This window comes from Elaeis guineensis, chromosome 6 (assembly GCF_000442705.2).
Source record: "Elaeis guineensis isolate ETL-2024a chromosome 6, EG11, whole genome shotgun sequence".
NCBI classification, from domain to species: domain Eukaryota; kingdom Viridiplantae; phylum Streptophyta; class Magnoliopsida; order Arecales; family Arecaceae; genus Elaeis; species Elaeis guineensis.
In genome coordinates, this window is record NC_025998.2 from 2,016,133 (window position 1) to 2,036,068 (window position 19,936).

The 19,936-nt window shown below is 36.3% G+C and overlaps 1 protein-coding gene across 4 annotated transcripts; it reads left to right on the plus strand.

Annotated features, from left to right (window-relative positions):
• Positions 1-11,098: 11,098 nt before the first annotated feature.
• LOC105047713 (serine/threonine-protein kinase PBL34) lies at positions 11,099-19,936 on the plus strand. Of its 4 annotated transcripts, XM_019851375.3 has the most exons (7): positions 11,106-11,440; positions 11,553-11,883; positions 14,953-15,290; positions 15,399-15,534; positions 16,769-16,905; positions 16,977-17,100; positions 18,942-19,936. In XM_019851375.3, exons 2-7 carry the CDS (start codon positions 11,685-11,687, stop codon positions 19,460-19,462), a joined length of 1,455 nt encoding a protein of 484 aa, XP_019706934.1. In that variant the 5' UTR covers positions 11,106-11,440; positions 11,553-11,684; the 3' UTR covers positions 19,463-19,936. The 4 variants fall into 4 exon arrangements, with proteins under 4 accessions (XP_073114960.1, XP_010925061.1, XP_019706934.1 ...); XM_073258859.1 differs by lacking the exon at positions 18,942-19,936 and adding an exon at positions 18,239-18,499 and having other exon boundaries at positions 11,099-11,883; XM_010926759.4 differs by having other exon boundaries at positions 11,105-11,883.

Sequence of the window (19,936 nt, forward strand, 5' to 3'; positions counted from 1 at the left end):
CCATTTTGTGTCAATTATTGAATAATTTTTAGGTCTTGATACTAAAGTCCATACATTATTTCTTTCAAATTGATTAAGTTCTTCTTGCATTGCATTAATCCAGTTATAATCTTTTTCAGCTTCTTCAATGGTTTTAGGTTCAAGATAAGAGACAAAAGCAAAATGATTGAATGCATCTTTAAGTGAAGAACGAATTCTTACACCCTGTGAAGGATCACCAATAATTAGCTCCTTGGGGTGATTATGAACATACCTCCATTCTTTGGGTAGATCATTTGTACCTTGAGGTTGTGCTTGTTGTTCTTCACCTCCCTCATCCTATTTGTCTTCAAGTTCTTCATCATTTTGAATTGTTGAATCTTTCAGAGTGATCTCCTTCATCCCTTCTATAAGAGAATCTGCATCATCAACACCTTCATTCTTCCTTGAAGGAAGATCGTTAGTTTCATCAAAGACAACATGTATTGACTCCTCTACTACTAAGGTTCTTTTGTTAAAAACTCTAAAAGCTTTACTAGAGGAGGAGTAACCAAGAAAATTCGCTTCATCGAATTTTGCATCAAATTTTTTAAGCCTTTCTTTACTATTATTTAACACAAAACATCGGCAACCAAAAATATGAAAATATGCAATATTAGATTTTCTTCCTTTCCAAAGCTCATAAGGGGTTTTCTTTAAAATTTATCTAATTAAAGCACGATTTAATATGTAACATGCTGTGTTAATAGCTTCCATCCAAAAGTATCTTGGAAGGTTGCTCTCACATAGCATGGTACGGGTCATTTCTTCTAGGATTCTATTTTTCCTTTCTACTACTTCATTTTGTTGGGATGTCCTAGGTGCAGAAAAATTATGGCCTATTCCTTTTTCATCACAAAATTTTTTAAAGTCTTGATTTTCAAATTCGATTCCATGATCACTTCGAATATTTTGAATTGAAAATCTTTTCTCATTTGTGACTTTTCGATAAAATTTAGAGAAAACCTGAAAAGTTTCATCCTTGTGTGCCAAAAAGAAAATCCATGTAAAACGAGAGAAATCATCAATAATTATGAAACCATATCGTTTTCCTCCTAGATTAGTAGTTCTAGTAGGTCCAAATAAATCCATGTGCAATAGCTCTAATGGTCTAAAAGTTGAAACAATATTCTTAGATTTGAATGAAACTCTTGTTTGTTTACCTAGTTGGCATGTATCACAGATTCTATCCTTTTCAAAGTTCAATTTTGGCAAACCAAGAACCAATTCCTTCTTAATGAGTTTTGAAAGTGAATGCATGCTAATATGTGCAAGCCTACGATGCCAAAGCCAACTAGTCTCATTAATCTTGGCATTCAAGGATACTAGGCATTGCATGTTTATCTTGGATAGATCATTCAAATCTACCATATAAACATTACCATGTCTATGCCCAACAAATTTAATGCCTTCATTAATAGGACTAGTTACAATGCAAACAGAAAATTCAAAAATAACTTTATATCCTTTATCACAAAATTGACTAATACTTAGTAAATTATGCTTTAAACCATCTACTAACAAAATATTTTCAATGTACTTGGAGGGAGTGATACCAATGTTACCTATACCGATGATCTTTCCTTTACCATTGTCTCCAAAGGTGACCATCCCTCCATTCTTAGCATCAAGTGTAATGAATTGGAATTTATCACCAGTCATGTGTCTCGAGCATCCGCTATCAAGATACCATTTTCTGTTTGCTCCTTGGGATGCTAGACACATCTACAGGCAAAAGTCAAGTTTTTGCTTTAGGTACCCAAGCTTTCTTGGGTCCTTTTTGGTTAGTCATAATGGTTCCTTTTGGAACCCATATTTTCTTTACATTTGAGTTTACAGATTTGTTAGAGAAACAAGTGTATGACTTGTGTCCAACTCTACCACATTTGAAGCAAGTAATATTAGAAAACTTGTTACTTGAAGAGTTTACATAGATATTTTTCAGATACTTTTATTTCTTCAAGGGATTATAGCCAAGTCCAGCCTTATCATACACGGCCTTTTGATTTTCAAGAATCATATTAAGTTTATTAGAACTCAAGGTGAAATTTTCAACTATTGATTTTAGCTTGGCAATTTCATTCTTTAAATTTTGATTTTCTTGAAACATGATAGATTTTTCAATTGAAATGCTCTCATTTTATTTCAGTAAAAATTGATTTTTTAATTTTAGATCTTTGTTCTTTATCTCTAGTTTCTTTAGTTCATCAATTAAATCATAAAAACTTCATGAAGTTCTTCAAAGGTAAAGTCACTAGGAGTTTCGGAATTTACCTCATTTTCGTGCGTCATAAGGCACAAGTTGGCTTGTTCAGTTGAGTCTTCCCTTCGGAGCTTGAGTCATCACTTCCACTCCAAGTGGCCATCATGACCTTCTTCTTATACTTCTTGGGATCCTTCTTCAGTTGAGGGCATTCAGATTTGAAATGTCCCGGTTTCTTGCATTCATAGCAGATAAGGGATTGATCTTTATCCTTTTCTTTGCTATGTTCTCCTTTTATGAGTGGCCTCTTCCTCATTCCTTGTTTTCTTTTCCTCAAAAACTTCTTGAACCTTCTGGTAATGAGAGCGATCTCTTCATCCTGCTCTTCATTTTCGGTGTCATCAGTTTCTTCATCTAGTTGAGCTATGGATTTGAGGGCGATTGTTCTCTTCTTTTTGACTTCTTCCTCTTGATGTTGTTTCATGCTCAACTCATGTGTCATCAGTGATCCAAGAAGCTCTTCCAAAGGTAGGATGTTCAGATCTTTGGCTTCTTGGATAACAGTCACTTTGGCTTCCCAAGTTCTTGGTAAGGACCTGAGAATCTTTCTCACAAGCTCATTGTTAGAATAGGACTTATCAAGACTCTTTAAATCATTTATAATATCAGTAAAATGAGTAAATATTTCAGTTATAGACTCATCATGCTCCATTTTAAACAGTTCATATTTATACACGAGCATGTTAATTTTGGACTCCTTTACTTGATTAGTTCCTTCATGGGTTACTTCTAATCTATCCCATATTTCTTTAGCAGACAAGCAAGTTGAAATGTGATTAAATTCATTAGCATCAAGAGCACAATATAGAACATTCATAGCTTTAGCATTTAGTTGGACCATTTTCTTATCAACCTCATCCCAATCTTTTTCGGGTTTGGCTGATTCCACACCATCAATAATTTTAGTGGGTGTGTGAGGACCGTTTACTATGATACTCCACATATCATAGTCGAGTGCTTGAATGAAGATTTTCATCCGAGCTTTTCAATAGATATAGTTGGACCCATTGAAAAGTGGGGATCGGTTAGTGGACTGCCCCTCGGCTAGAGAAGTGCCAACTTGAGTTGCCATAGATCTTTAGCTCTTTGATTGGTTAGATCAAAGTAGGGCTAGAGCACCGGGCTCTGATACCACTTGTTGTCCAGCTATGCAACCCAAGAGGGGGGGTGAATTGGGTTCCTAAAAATTTTAACCTTAACTTATATCTTATGAAAATTGTTTAACAATAGCTAAATAAATAAGGAGAGTATAGTTGATTCAAGGCTAATGGTTAAATGCAAGAATGTAAGAGAATAATGAAGTTCTAAAGAAGAGCAATCAGGCACAACACAAATAAGAGGATTTATAGTGGTTCGGTGCCAACCTTGCACCTACATCCACTCCCCAAGCTCCTACTTGGAAATTTCAATCCACTAACTTGTATTCAACTTGAATACACTCATCGAAACCTTCGACTCTAGCTATCCCAAGCTAGTCCACTTATTTCTTGGGTACAAGCCAATCCAATACAATCCGATTCAAGGTTCGGATCAACCTTCCCACGTTTTGGAATCCTTTCAAAACAAAAACAATAACTCAAAAAGAGTATTACAATTAATAGCACAGAAAATACAAAAGAAACTCCTTTAATGAGCGAATGAAACTTTAAATACACTTTACTCAAATAGAAGAACCCTCTTTCTGATTTTCTCAAGGTGGTTGGAGACTTGAATGAGCACTTGAGGAGTTGGTGAGCTTGAATTAAAAGCTTCTTGAATGCTTTGAGTGGGCTCTTGCTTAGGGCTGAAAAGTATGTTTGAAATTTTCTTTTCAAAAATTTCTTTTATACTTGATTCCCACCTTTTAGTCCCTTTTATATCTTTAAGGAATGGTGGAGTGCAATCTGGACTGAAATAGAGCCGTTAGACTACATTAAATGAGCATTAAATATACTTAAAATGGATTAAAAACTAGCTGTTGCGGAACTTTTCCGTCACAGGGGTCGACTCATGGGTTGACTCATGGGGTCGACCTCTGTGAAAAATAGCAGAAAATAATGGTTTTGTAATTTTGGCCTAAAAACAACAGAGGTCGACTCATGGGGTCGACTCATGCCTGAGGGTCGACCCATGGGGTGGACTCACAGACTGTGCCAGCCAAAAAATTCTGCGTGCCAATCAGCCCTTTGTGCCATGAGTCGACTCATGGGGTCGACTCAAATTTACAAACATGAATATCTTTCAAAATACATATCCAAAAACTATAAAATTTTCTCCAATGGATCACAAATCTTTTGTTCTTGCTCTTGATGCTTTCAAATCAGGATTTGATAAAATTATGATTTTGCCTCTGAAATGCAATAGATCTTTTTCAAGCAAAAATCATTAATAACCCTTTCAAATGCTTTGTAATCATCAAAATCAATCCAAGAAGCAACAATCTCCTCTTTTTTGATGATGACAAAATACTTGAGCAAAAGCATATATAAGACATTGAGCATGAATTTTAAATTTATGAAGATGCATCATAGCCATGCATTGGAATGAAATACATCATAGATAGTTTGAAGATAAATGTAAAATTTGCTACTAATTTGAAAATTGCTTATAAATACATTTGCTTGGAAAGAAGAGCTGATGATTTTGATTCTTTGGCTCACAACACATGTGTCCATTTGCTTATGTTGCTCATTTGCCTAACAATTTGCTTATTGCTCACCTGCTTAATAATTTAAAAATTTGCTTATTTGCTTATATTGCTCATTTGAAAATTTGCTTATTTGCTTATATTGCTCATTTGCTTATATTGCTCATTTGATTCTTTACTCTTCCTTTTTGACAGCATCAATTAAGATTCTTTACTTCTCCCTTTTTTTTTGAATATATTTTCTCTATTTCTTCCTTTTGATGGGATTAATTTTACTTCTTTAGCTTCCTTCTTTATTGCTTGTTTTTTAATTGCTTATTGTTTTACTCCCCCTTAATATAGCAAACATAAAAGATATACCAATTGGATATCATGGATAGGAGTTATTTTGCATACTCATAATTAAAAGCAACTTAATTTGAAAGTCATTCATTGAAAGTCAAAGAGTATATATATTTATAATCAAGAAGTGATTGATTACATGGTTGTTCCAATACATATACCAAAATACAAAAGTCAATCAGTCAACATCATTACATGGCCCAAAAGATAGATCATAGACTAAAACTAAAGAAAAAACTAACTACACAGGATCTAATAGAGATCATGACTGGATGGATCAGAGTCAAATGAATCAGAGATGGGAAGAGGAGATGAAGGATCACGACCAAGGGCTCGTTCTCGACCTCGTCTGCCTCTACCACGGATGGAAGTGCCGGCATGAGTGGACGGGTGAGAAGATCCTGAAGGCTGAGAAGCAAAAGACTGAGATTTAGTATTTAGTGGACTCTACTAGTGGGGGTTGTGCGCTGATATTCAGTAGACCTGTCAGTAGAGGTTGTGCACTGGTATTCAGTAGATCCCACCAATAGAGGTTAAACATTGGTCATAGTCGTGGCTGTTGAGTTATGAGTATTTTGATTTGAATCGAATTTATGATTATATTATATATAAATATTTAAAAAGATTGAATTTGCATTGAATTAATATGAAATATATTTTTATGTTTATTCATAGCATTGTTCTTGAAAATTATATAATTATCTAAAATATCTAGTTGATATATTCGTTATTTACTGGGCTGTCTAGCTCATTACCTCTCTTTTTATTTTTTTCAGATTCAGATAATTAATTACGAGCATGGGTAATAATGTTGGGACATAATTTTTAGAGACGAGATTTAGCATTGTCAACATCATTGAATTTAGATCTATTATTTTATTTTTAGTGAAACTTTATTGAATGTAAGATATTTGATTTAGTTATTTGAATTAAAGTTGAATAATAATTATTTAAATTTTATTCTACTGTGATGCATTGATATCGTGATGAGATGCCTTGTATGCTTATGGAGAGAGTTCTTCATAAGTATACGGCGGTTGCCATGACTTCTGACTTGTAATCTCAGGTCGGAGGCATGACAATCTTGCTGTGCTCGTTCTCATGGAACTTGTAAACCATGATGCGAATGAGGTCGATGATGAGGTTGCGGATGAGGTCGTCGTAGTTGGTAAACTCATGGACGAGGTCAATGACGGCATCACAGAGGAGTTTGATGTCGTCGCCTGGGAGAAATTAAAGGTCGAAGATTGCCCGTACGGCAAGCTTCTGGGACTGGACAGCACCGGCAACGAAGAGGGTAGGGTCCTCACTGCGTGTGGGCTCGATGTCGATGCCGACTCCAACATTGATCCCGTGGAGAATGTGTAAAATGGTTTGCTGGAGGGACGGGAGTGAATCGAGAGGGGGTTGAGGAGGGTGATCTCATGGGTGGAGGCTGCACGGTCGAGGAAGAGGGCGGAGGAGGGGGTGAAGAGAGAGCAGACATCGAAGTCGAGGATGAGATGATGGTGAAAGGAGGAAGGGTCGAGGGAGGGGATGGACTGAGGGAGGTCGAGGAGGTCGATGGTGTTCTCAGAGAAGGCAAGCAAGTGAAGCCGTAGAAGGAACTGGACTTTAAGGCCGGGCGATTGAGGAGGGTGATCTCGTGGGCAGAGGTGGCACAGTCGAGGAGGAGGGTGGAGGGGGTGAAAAGGGAGCGGACGTCGGAGCCAAGGATGAGGCGGAGGTGAGGAGAGGAAGGGTCAAGGGAGGGGATGGAGTGGGAGAGGTCAAGGAGGTTCGGAGAGTTCTCAGAGAAGGCAAGTAGGTACAGGCAGAGCCGAAGGAATAGGACTTCAAGTCCAAGTCTAATCAGGCTAGACTTCAGGTTGGGCTAAACATATACTTGAACCTGGCTCGAAATACAAATGGGCTCTATAATTGAGCCCAAGCCCGGCTTGAATTGCTTCGGGCTTAGCTCGAAGCCTGGCCTAAAGTCGAACCGACCTGATGGGCCTCGGGCCAGCCTAAGTCCAGTTCCAGCCTTAGGTATGGTGGTAAAAAATAGAGTAACATTTTTCTTTATTTGAAATGTCGGTTCGGCTCATAAGTAGGAGGAATGGTCATTTGTATAAAGCAAAAATAAAAAATAATTTTCATCATGAATTAGTTAATAATATTTACGATATAAAACTATAGTAAATACATGTTTATATAATTAATAATCAATAATTAAGATATAAAATAAATTAATTTAACTAAGAAAAAATTAATAAAAAATATCTAATTGAGTTTAAACGTAAAAATAGCTACCTACTTAAGTTTCAAATAAAAAAATTTTTCTATTTGAAATATAATTTAAAAGCAACTATCCAAATTAGATGAAATGATCCAATTACCCTTGCAGTTATAAAGCAATACTGTACTATTATAAAATAATATTATACTATAATAAAAATAATACTATACTATTATAAAATAATACTATATTATTATAAAATTATACTATATTATTATAAAGTAATACTACATTATTGTAAAATAATATTATAATAAAAAAATACTATACTGTGATAAGATAATACTACTTTATTATAAAGAAATATTACACTAATATAATATAATGAAGTAATACTATATTATTATAAAAAAATATTACATTAATATAATATAATACTATCTTATTATAAAGTAATACTACACTAATATAATATAATAAAGTAATACTATATTATTATAAAAAAATACTATACTAATATAATATAATACTACTTTATTGTAGAGAAATACTGCATTATAATAATATAATACTACAGTATTTTAAAGGGTATAAAGGTATAACGATAATTTAACCAAAATGGATAGATATTTTTAACTTATGTTTGGAATGGATAGGTGCTTTTACATAAAACTCATTTGGAGAGCTGCTTTTAAGTTGAAAGTATAGCTGAAGATTTATCTCTAGTTCTCTATTTAATTAATATTTAATTTTAATAAAAAATTTTATTAAAAATAATAAAAATTACTTAAAAAATTTTATGAAAGATTTTAATGGGAGATATAATATTATATCAATTATCACTCAAAAGGTTACTATATATTATATACTATAGAATAGGCATTTTATGATGCATGATGGATAAAAATCATAAAAAATAAAAATCATTAAATAGTACTAATTATTTAATATATCAAATAAAATTTGAAAATCAATCAAAGTAATATATGAATTAAAAAAATATAAAATAAAAAGATGGAAAAATAGCCTACCTCATTAAAATGCCAATAATATAAAATAATAATATAAGAAAGATTATCAATTAAAAATTTACAAACTATAAACAAAAATAAGACCAAAAGTACAATATATATAGAAAAATATAGCTAAAATGTCAAATGTAAATAAAATAATAAATATAAAAAATATCAATAAAGTAGCAAACAAATAAATATTATAATGAAATTATAAGTTACAATAATTAAACAAAATGACATCATATAAATATATAAAAATTATACTAACAAAAATAAAAATATGAAATAAAAAATTAATAAAGTAAAATAATGAAAAGGATGAACTATCAAATATAAAATAATGACCATTATAACATCTTGATGCTTATTACTTAACAATTCGTTATACATAGATGGAATAAAATGGAAAATCCCCAAAAATATTATATTGGTCATGTAATATAGGGTTTAATTTTATTCCTTGGTCAATGATATATTTTAAAAAGTAATATAAAATTACATCTACTTTTAATATAAAAATAACTATATTTAATATTATAATTGAATTGTTATTTCTTTCCATGTATTTCTCTGTCATATGTTGAAATCTTGGAGTAGAGATTCTGATTTCAATTCATTGCTTTTCATTTCCATTACACTCATATTTCCATCCTAACTCTTTTTTATTCCTACAAATCTAACCTAGTATGAGCTCAATCTTCAAATAAAAAGAGATATTAAAGGGATCCCAAAGTAAGCCAAGCTAAAGCAAGCTCATTCTGCTCTTGCAATATTTTTTCTCCACTATTTCTAAAATTCAAACTAATTTAGGCATCAAAAGATTTTCTATCGAAATATCTTTGATGAGTGTAGACGTTCTTTGTAGATATCCTCAGTCATAGTAGATTCAAAGTGGCATCTGATTCCAGCCACATCAGCATTCTATCGGAGTTTTACAGTAACACACACACACACACACACACACACACACACACATATATATATATATATATATATATATATATATATATATATATATATATATATACACATATTTATACCACCGTTATACATTGCTAATATAAATATGAAAGTATCTAATGTTGCAATTCTTTCTTCCCACTTTCTCTGTTTTCAGATATGACTATTATAGCAATCTGCAACAATTTGTGAGGTAAGGTTGCTATCAGTATTTATATTAATAAGTTGGTCAGCTTGTTTTACCTTTCCTTCATTAAAAATATATATATCTTTTTTGCAAGAATTGATGCTTTTTATTGGTTAAGAATAATATTGAAAGCATCAATATTAAATGAACCAACACCATTGCATCCCGCTCCTTTATTGATGCTCCACACTAGTACACAACTTATCTCACACCATTGAGAAGATTGCGGCGCATCTTTGCTTTTAATTTTGATCGTACCATTGGAATTTGGAAGCATTCACTTCGGCTCAAATTAAAAGTAAATGTAATGCATGAACGAATAAAACATATGTTCCATGTTCCTTTTTTTTTTTTTTTTTGCCTATGAGATCCTTGGTGCATGGTGTATTTAACTTACTCAAAATGTGCAACTCAAAACATGCCCTGTTTTCATCATACACCCATTTTGATAACTAGAGTTGAAAGCATGATTAAAACAACCATCTATTCAAAAAACAAATAATATGTCGAACTCCTTATTGATTGGAGTTTTTGTCTCATTGGTGGTCTGATTGTCATCTACCATCACATGAATATCACAAACATTAATCGTGCAAGATCCTATGAGCAACATGTCTAAAAGCCTGGCCTGGAGCGAAACAAAATACACACGTATATTTATCCCGAAACAAGCTCCCAGATAATATTAGATTCCCCGAAATCAAGCACTGTATATCTAAAGTTGACACCCATTCCCCATATTCCCTCCCTTCAGATAGGCATCCAAACTAGGAGAGACAAAAGAAGGCAAGTTGGATAAAAAGACAAACATTGGAAGGGGACTCAACGGTTATCTCATAGTTTGGGACAGGGACTGAACGCTATGACATTAGTCCTCAGTTTTTTTGATGCAAACATTAGCCCTCAATTGATGGATATTTGGAGACCCACGTCGAGCATTACCTCATGTGTGGCTAGATATGTCAATAAGAAAGCAAATAGTGCTGCCAGATGGGTTGCTACTTATCTGGCCAACTGTAGTGGCACCATATTATGCAAAGCTTTTTTAGCTTTATCTGAATGTTTTGGAATATTGCAGTAACCGATGTTACCGGTTGCATATATCTAGTACTTTGTAAAGGTAACCGTTACCATAATAAAAACCTTGAAGGGTAAACATTAACTTCGGTCGGACCCCTTTCTCTCGCACGCAGGGTAAACATAACGGATGCTACCATTCCGCAAAGACGAGCATTAAGTGGAGTGGGTAAAAAATTGATGCACATCAATCGTGACATGTGAATACGCCAACGGACCAGATGTTCCTAGGTGGCAATGCCGACGGTAGAGCGTCTACGGACATATAAAAATTTAAGCAGCCGTCTGTACAAAAACATCCTCAGCAGCATCCTAACTCTCTCGTTCTTTGCTAAATTCCTACCTCCTGCCCGTCCTGCCCGCATTTTCCGCACCCTCATCTCGTCCCTCATATTCTGCCCGTCCTGCCCGCCCCTTTTCTCCTCTCTCTCTCTCTCTCTCTCCCCCCACCCCCCGGTTCCCACGCACTGCTTCTCTACCCCTTCTCTCTTCCTCGGAGCCATCGGTCTCTGGTTCTCCCACCGTCAAATGCTCGCTGGCGCCGTTACGTCGGGCAGCTGCCTTCCTCCTGCTTACCTCGCCTGAGCCCCAACCTGGGCAGCTCTTCGGACAGGAGACTGAGTCCGGTTCTGCACCACACGACCACCTCCGTCTCCAAGCGAGTTCCGAAGTTCCCCGGGCGAGGAAGCCCTCCCGGGTTCGGAGGTTCCGAGGAGAAATCTCGAGCTCCGTGGTCGGTCTTTGATCTCGGTGTCGTTCCACCTCGTTCGATTCTCTCTTTTTCGTTTAGGGTTTCGAGCTCTGGATTAGTGGGATCTTAGTTTCCTGTTGCCGTTTTGGTGCAGATTTGTTGAGAGGTTTCTGGAGGAGAGGAGTTATTAGGGCCGATTTCGGTATAAGGAATCTTTCTGGGAGAGAGGGGGTTCGGCTTTCCTAGCTGGGATCTTTGATTTCGAACTGGGATGAGATTTTGAGGGATGGGGTTGGGTCCCGAGGAGTTTAAATCGGAGGGATGGGGCAGCGTTGGGAAAGGGAAGGAGAAGGGGAGTAAGAATAAGAAGAGCAAGGCAAGGGAGGAGGAGACTGGATGTTGGATTAAGCGCAGATTGATGTGGAGTTGCATCTCGTCAAGATCCAAAGTGGATACATCCATCAGTAATGCCAGCACTCATTGCGGTAAGCTGCTCGTTCGCCCACATTTTCTCTCTTCAATTTGACCTTGCTCGATAGTTGTAGTGTCTTGTTATGCTTGCTAGTTTGTGAGTATTTCTGCTTCTTTACTATTTTTAGATTCCGTGTTTGTCGTTTCATGGTTATTGATCATGAATGCTATGATTATATGCGAACAATTTGGAAAGATCCTTACTTTTTATCCTCAGACGCGGGCTTGCTACTTTTTTGATTCTTAGATTAGTTGTCTTTTGGTTATTAATTGAACTTGATATGTGAAATTCTTGTTGACTCCAAAACTTGGGCGACTTGGTATCTCTAAATTTTAGTCATTCTAGCCACATGTTTGGTGGAATGAAGGCAAAACATATTTTATGATGCCACGTTGTTTTTGTGCTGGTCTACTTCTTGCTCTGTTCGAGGTTTTGAAATGTATTATAAATGGAGATCAGTAATGAGAGTTGCCTTGGTTGATGGTTAACTGAAAATTGACAACTTAGAAGGGGATGAACTGAAGAGTTGGGGGAAATTAAGCATTTTGGAGAGGAGCTGGCAGCTGATTATGGGAACTAAATAGTTCGGTGTGGTGTTGGGAAGGTGTTGTCATGAGTCATAACGATGCCTTATCCCTCTGCAAATAATGCTAAGACATGATTGCATTGCCTTCATGTTGGTGTCAAGCGTGCTATTCTATTTATGGTATGGAATAAGTTGTCTTTGATAATTTAAATGAATTTAAGCTTGAAAGTTTCTACTAGCAGGTTAACTTAGGTTATGATCTGAATAGGGAGAGGGAAGAAATTCCTTCAACCTGGTGAATCTCAAAAGAAAAACAAAAAATAAGGGATTTTGGATGCAGGGATTTAGGTCTTTAATGAAAGTAAAATTGATAACAATCTCACTATTTATACCAGTGAGGCCACCCTTACAAAATTAGGATAGGATTGCTCTTCTAGTTGGAAGAAATCATAGTCTTCCTACAATAGCCATGATTGATGAAAAAAATTATGGAAAGCTAAAATTTTCCTAGAGCTAGTCTCGACTTTTGTATCAACTTTGTCTTCGATCTTGTTGCTCATTTATGTCTAAATTGTGAGTTTTACTTGGTCAAATTCTTTCGTAAAAGAAGATTTTTTTACTTTGATCAGCGTGTTTGGGGGCTCAAACATTATCATATTGCCTTGATTGCTGTGTGTGTTGAACCTTTTAAGGGTAGATGTAGCATTATAAATCTTGAAAAGTTATCAAATTTTTTTAAAAAGAACATCTCAATCCAACATCGTATGCAGAAGTTATGGCATTCAGTAGTTTGATGTGCAATTTGGCTTCCGATGTGGTGGATCTTGCTCTTGGATTCTATTCAGACCTACCTGACATGGCTAGCATGATCTATAGTAGGATTACCGATCCTCTTGGATCAAGGCCAACCCCACCCCCCCACCCTTTTGGGGAGATTAATTCCTACTAAATTAGAATTGGAGATGGGAAACTCTTGCTTCTCCAATCATATGACTAAACTAATAGGCCTTGGAAGGAAGTTGGCTGTTTCGGTCAATCCCAAAGACTCAATCCTTCAACCACATAGTTTCTGTGACCTTCCTCTCAACAGTGCATTCCTTGGAAAGAGGCTTTTCCTGCTCTATCTGTAGGTCGTTCAAGGATGGTAGCACTGGTTCCTGATTTTGGTCTTCATCCACATGGAAGGCTCGAATAGTTTTAGGTTCTCAACATTGGTAACTAAGTAAATCTCCATGCAAGGTAGCAAGTCAAGCTAGAAGGCATTTTCACCAATCTTCTTCTGAATTTTGAAGGGACAGTATTGGATTGCTTTTGGCTTGTTTTTTTTGCCCTTTAATCCCTCTTTCCCTAGGTGATGCTTGGCGAGCTCCCCATCTTGGAAGTTGCACTTCACTCGATGCTTACTGTGCTAATCATCATATACTTGTTGTGATTGTGTAGTTGAGCTTCAATCTCCTGATGCACCTTTTTGATGTTCTCTAGAGATTGTCGAGTTCATGCCTAGTTCTTTCTTGTTTGCTGTTTTTCTGGCTTAGCATTGATTGGGAATTGTAGGTTGAAGGGGCTTTGTGGTAGATCGCCCAAGTAGACCTTGAAAGGCAACTTCTGGGTGGAACTATGTATAGCCCTGTTTTAGAATAATCATTACTTGTACAAAATGATTTTAGTATTTTATTAAATTCATAGTTTAAAATGACCATGCATCCGATTGATATTAAAAACCCTTGTAAGAAGTATTCCAGTTTCTGTATTTACCTTTTTTTTATTATACAATTGTTTATTTAAAAGTATTAGGGGGTAAACTCAATTTTGATTCATCAGTTGCCAACCAGTACCATTAAGCATGTCTTTTATAAAACCTTGCTCTTTGGAAATGCTTATCTTCTATAAGCATGTCTCTAGGAGGATCTTGATGGCGAGCATATTTCTGATGGATCATTTTCTATCAACAAATAAAATTTAGAATGATTTCTCGTAGCATAGAGGCTGTGCTTTTTTTTTTTTTTTCCCTTCCTTAAAAAATTGGACATTTAAACTACACTGTGAAACCATGAGTCAAGAGAAATTGAGCATCAGAACTCAAAGGTAAATAGGTCCCTGTTTCCTTTCAATTGTTCTGTGTTCAATTCCCTCTGTATTTAATATGTGCAGCCTGGCCCGCGCCCCCCCGACCCCTCCCCTGGCATCAAAAGAAGAAAAAAAAAATTTCTTTCTTCGCTTCTTTAAAAGGAAAGAGCTATTAATTTAAACATGTCCACATGTTAGGTATTATGTCCAAATAACAGCTGTATCAAACTGTTTTGTGTGATGGAGGTTGAAGAGTTGGATGCTTTGATACTCCAGCTGGCAACTACACCAAATGTGAAGGTCTTTTGTTGTATTAGTCATCCAGCTTGATTAACTCATCTCTTAGCCGCAAGTAGCTTTTTCTTCAATATTTTCATTGACATGCATGCTTACCTTGTCTGAGTTCTGTCAAGTTGGGAGGTTATTTTTGCTATAGCTTTTCAGTGTCTTCTAACAGCCGGTTAATTGCTGCTATTGTGCATGGACCAGCAGAAAGTAAATACACAAATGATGGCAGCAGGGACCAACCAGTTGCACCAGTAGTCTCTGGTTCCACAACCACAAGTACTGCTGAAAGTAACTCATCTACTAAAGGAGGTGAGGAATTAAAAGTTGCATCTCAGTTGCGGAAGTTCACTTTCCATGAGCTTAAGTCTGCCACAAGAAACTTTAGGCCGGAGAGCCTTCTGGGAGAGGGGGGCTTTGGTTGTGTCTTCAAAGGATGGATCGAGGAGAATGGTACTGCTCCTGTGAAACCTGGTACAGGGCTAACTGTTGCTGTCAAAACACTCAACCATGATGGACTTCAAGGGCATAAAGAGTGGCTGGTATGATATCTTCTGACTTTTCAATCTTGACTTCTTCAATAATGAATAACAGGTATATATCCCTTTCAAAGTTCTCATTCACCGTGTATGTTTTCAATGTGTTTGCAGGCAGAAGTTAATTATCTTGGTGACCTTCAACATCCAAATTTAGTGAGGTTGATTGGTTACTGTATTGAAGATGATCAAAGATTGCTGGTGTATGAGTTTATGCCTCGAGGAAGTCTTGAAAATCATCTTTTCAGAAGTATGTAACTGCTTGATTTCACTCTGTTTGATATTGTTTCTAGTATATACCTTATTAGTTACCAGTGAAAAGCAATGCCAGAAAATTCAAAATAGGCTAACTTGCCTATCTACAAGACTTCGGAGTTCAATTGCTGTATTATTTTTTCATCCTCAATTCCTTCTGTGTTTCCCTGAAGAAATGCTATATTCTTTTCCTTAATGCTGTGCAATAGAAATTGTACATTAGGGTTAAAGCATGCTTTGGTTGCTTTTAGTGGTACTCTATCAAGGTTTACTGGTTATATTTATGTAGTTTGTTTAAGATCACTGGTGCTGGTTTATGATATTGGAACCAGCTAAACTTATTTACTTACTGGTGTAATATAGTTATCAACTTTTAATGTCATGGCTTGACCAGAAATAAATATGATTATAGCATGTATATGCATGATTGCAAACTTGATGCTAATATGGAGTCTCTAGTATTCAGATGTTTTATGTTTATTTCACTCAGCATCAGCAGTTTGCTAAGTCCAGTATTTAGGATTTTGATGTGGTACCTAAAAGAGAACTAAAAATTCCATTATGATATAGTGCCAAACTCATTTCTTTGTCAATAGAATAACACAGGCACAGAGATGATTGCAAATCTATTTAAATTCTTCTGCATTGCCTGCTTTGCACCCGTTTTCTTCATTTTAACCAGATAAAATGACATTCCTCGTTAGATGGATACCATCTTGCTACCCTTTGAAACAATTGACTATTCGTCTTCATGAACATTATTATTAGGTTCTGTCATATGTTCACTTCTCATTCTTTGTTGTGAAGCTGCAAGTTTGTTATAATGGACCACAGAGAGTGGTCCACCCCGCCACCGCCCCCCCCCCCCCCCCCCAACAAATAAAACTGCACTCCTCTCTTTCTTTAATATCTGGCTGTGCTCATCACAATAGATAGCAAGTTGAGTTCTACCATCTGACATCTCCAACAAAGCACCTTTAAGGCTTTATCCCTTTTCTGTCTTGTTAATAATTAATAGTAAACCATTGTTTATGCCATGAATTTATCACTCACTTCAATTATCATTTACTGCTCGGTCAGGCTTATGGAACTCTACGATGGCCTTTATTTGCACTATCAGTGCTAGGATTATATCCTTTTTTTTCTGGTTGTCGCAGTTGAAATGATAAGTGAACTATTGCCTTTTGTCCATATCTAATCTCTGCTATCAACTGTGCTTTGTGCAACAGGGTCCCTGCCTCTGCCATGGCCCATAAGAATGAAGATTGCTCTGGGTGCTGCAAGGGGCCTTGCTTTTCTCCATGAGGAAGCAGAAAGACCAGTGATATATCGTGATTTCAAAACATCCAACATTCTATTGGATGCGGTGTGTACCAAATTCATATGTGTCTCATGTAATCTATTTATATGACTATTTCTGAAAATGTGCCCTTCCAGGATTATAATGCAAAGCTGTCAGACTTTGGGCTTGCTAAGGATGCTCCTGAGGGGGATAAAACTCATGTGTCAACACGAGTGATGGGAACATATGGATATGCAGCTCCAGAATATGTAATGACAGGTGAATCATTTAATTGTTACTGGCATTTGTTAATATAACTCTGAACTTGATGTTGTTTGTTCTTTTTTTTTTTCTTATGTTGTACCTTTGATGGATGGAAAAGATCAGAGCAGGGTGATAGATGTACAGTGCTATGACATATTTTATTATGCTTGATTTGGCCTTGCCTGTATTATTTTTTAGGTTTTCTTGAGTCTTCTGATTCTGTGTGCTTTCTGGTCTCATGCTTTGGTAAAAGCATAATTTTCTTTGCACACCAAGTGCGTGTCACATTGATTGCCTACATGATTCATTTAATGTACTGTAAGGGGGGAAAAAGGGGTAAATCTACCATAAGATTGATTCAATTCTTCATAGGATATCAGCAAATAGCAGACAACCTGATCATTCATGTTGATGCCATCTAATGTACCATGTGCATTCCACATTGATTGCCTCCATGATTCATTTAATGTACCAAAAAAAGTGGATTTGATGCAAGATTCATTTAATTTACCAAGTGCATTCCACATTGATCACCATCATGATTCATTAATGTACCAAAAGTAAATCTACCATAAGATTCAATTCTTCGTAGAATATCAGAAAATAGCAGACTGAATTATTCATTCATGTTGATGCATACATCAGCATGTTAGATTTTATGTATGCCTATCTCCCATAATTATGTTGGGCAGTATGTCATCTTTTGTAAAATCCAGAGGAACAACGTTTGAATATCCATTTGTCTTATGTTACTTGAAAGCAACATCACGACTTCAGTTGAACTTTATGAAAATTTAAGCAGTAATGTTAGTGGGCAAACTTGTAACTTACATGATGAATTGCTTAACCAATCCACGTCTGTCCCTGTATCTTGTTGGGGACATGGTTTCTGTTTTCTATTTGGGACATGATAGTTGTTCTGGAGAGAAATTTGCTATGTGAAAGGGATAATATATTTTTCAGTCATCAGACTTTGTTAGACTTTCACTTGCATTCCACTTTCCTGGATCTCCCTATTTCTATGTATTCAAGATGCTTCTTGTGGTTTTATTAAACTGAAAAATTCCAGCAACTTTCATTAGTAATGTGCTGATGGTTTTATTAGATTTCACATGACAAATTCAAAATATATAGGTCAAAATCGTTTTTGCAGGTGAAATATTAATAATGAAAGGAAAATACTGACTTGCCTTTCATAGCTTGGATGTGGCAATAGTAGTTGGTAAGGCATTGGTATTGGAGTAGAGTTGCTGCAGACTATGAGGTAGATGGTGCTTGGAAACTTGATTAAGTTGTATCTTTGTACCTTCATAAGATTGAGTGGCTCTTAAAGAGGAGTCAGTTCCATGTTTGTAATTGTGATAAAATAATATTTTGAGTGGAATGATTTGGTGGAGACCACCACCATTGATCGGATCGATGAGTGTGATCTCAAATTTTGAGGTGCTGTAGATGGTTCTTCTTGAAAAGATGACATAAGCATTATCACGGGTTCGACATTTCAAAAGCTTTATGAGGTATTAAAAGGGACACTGCCAAGAAAATCTTTATAGGTCTCAGAAAATGGGGAAAAATAGTAAGGTATGCCTGCATCTCTAATTTGATTTCAATATGATGCTACATGAATTAGTTCTCAGGGTCTTTTCTACGTGGGGACTGGGAACAGCTGTAATTTGTCATGTCTCCTATGTTCTGTCACATGTTGGTAGATGGACATATTGTGTGTTTGCAGTTTGCTCTTACTAATGGTTATGGCGCTCCGGAAGCTCACCACTGATCCTGTTGTTCTATTGTTTATCATTTTGCAGTTTGCTTTCTGATTTTGTCAACTTACACGTCTGACATTATTTTTTCAGGACATCTGACATCAAAGAGTGATGTCTACAGTTTTGGGGTGGTGCTGCTCGAAATGATGACAGGGCGGAGGTCCATGGACAGGAACCGACCAAATGGTGAGCACAACCTGGTGGAGTGGGCACGCCCCCAGCTAGGAGAAAGACGACGCTTCTTCAGACTTATAGATCCTCGCCTGGATGGCAACTTCTCAGTCAAAGGTGCTCAAAAAGCTGCCCAGCTGGCACATGCGTGCCTCAGTCGTGATCCGAAAATCAGGCCTTTAATGAGTGAAGTAGTGAAAGTCCTCAAACCATTGATCAACCTTAAAGACATGGCGAGCTCCTCGTATTTTTTTCAGTCAATGCAAGCAGGTGCAGCAAACACCAACAATCAGAATGCAAGGCATGTTTTAAAATTACAGGCATCCTTTCCAAGGAATGGACAGCAGCCTGTGAGGAGCCAGCCTGGGAGGAGCCTCTCTAATGGTTCACTTCCTTCTCCATACCGCCAATCTCCAAAGCCCAATGGCAAACAACCATGAGCACATCGCTTTCGGTAACCTATTTCGAGAAAGTACAAATATTGAATGGTGAAAGTATGCTGGACTGTGGTGTTTAAATTTGTTGCATATCTGGTGATCAAGGCTGATGGACTCCTTGGATAAAGGTTGATGGAGGTGTGAGGGATTGGTGTCAACCTTTGCTGGTTATGAGTTACCAAAAAAAAAAGAGTAACTGTGAAGAATATTTATAGTTTGATGCTTCCATTGTCTTTTCTCCTGTTGTAGTAATTGTCAGTTGCTCGGTATAGCCAATTGACACGAAGGAGGTTTTATGGGGTCATCAGGTCTCTTCTTGAAGCTTGAACAGTTCGTGAATGATTCTGATTGGAGAATCATGGGGAAAACATGGGAAAAACTTCTCTTGCTTTCCTCTTTTCGTTTTTTCTTTTTCAAAGAAAAGCGTTGCTTGTAATTTATATCAAGCTTGAAGTGATAGAGCAATAGTTTATATTC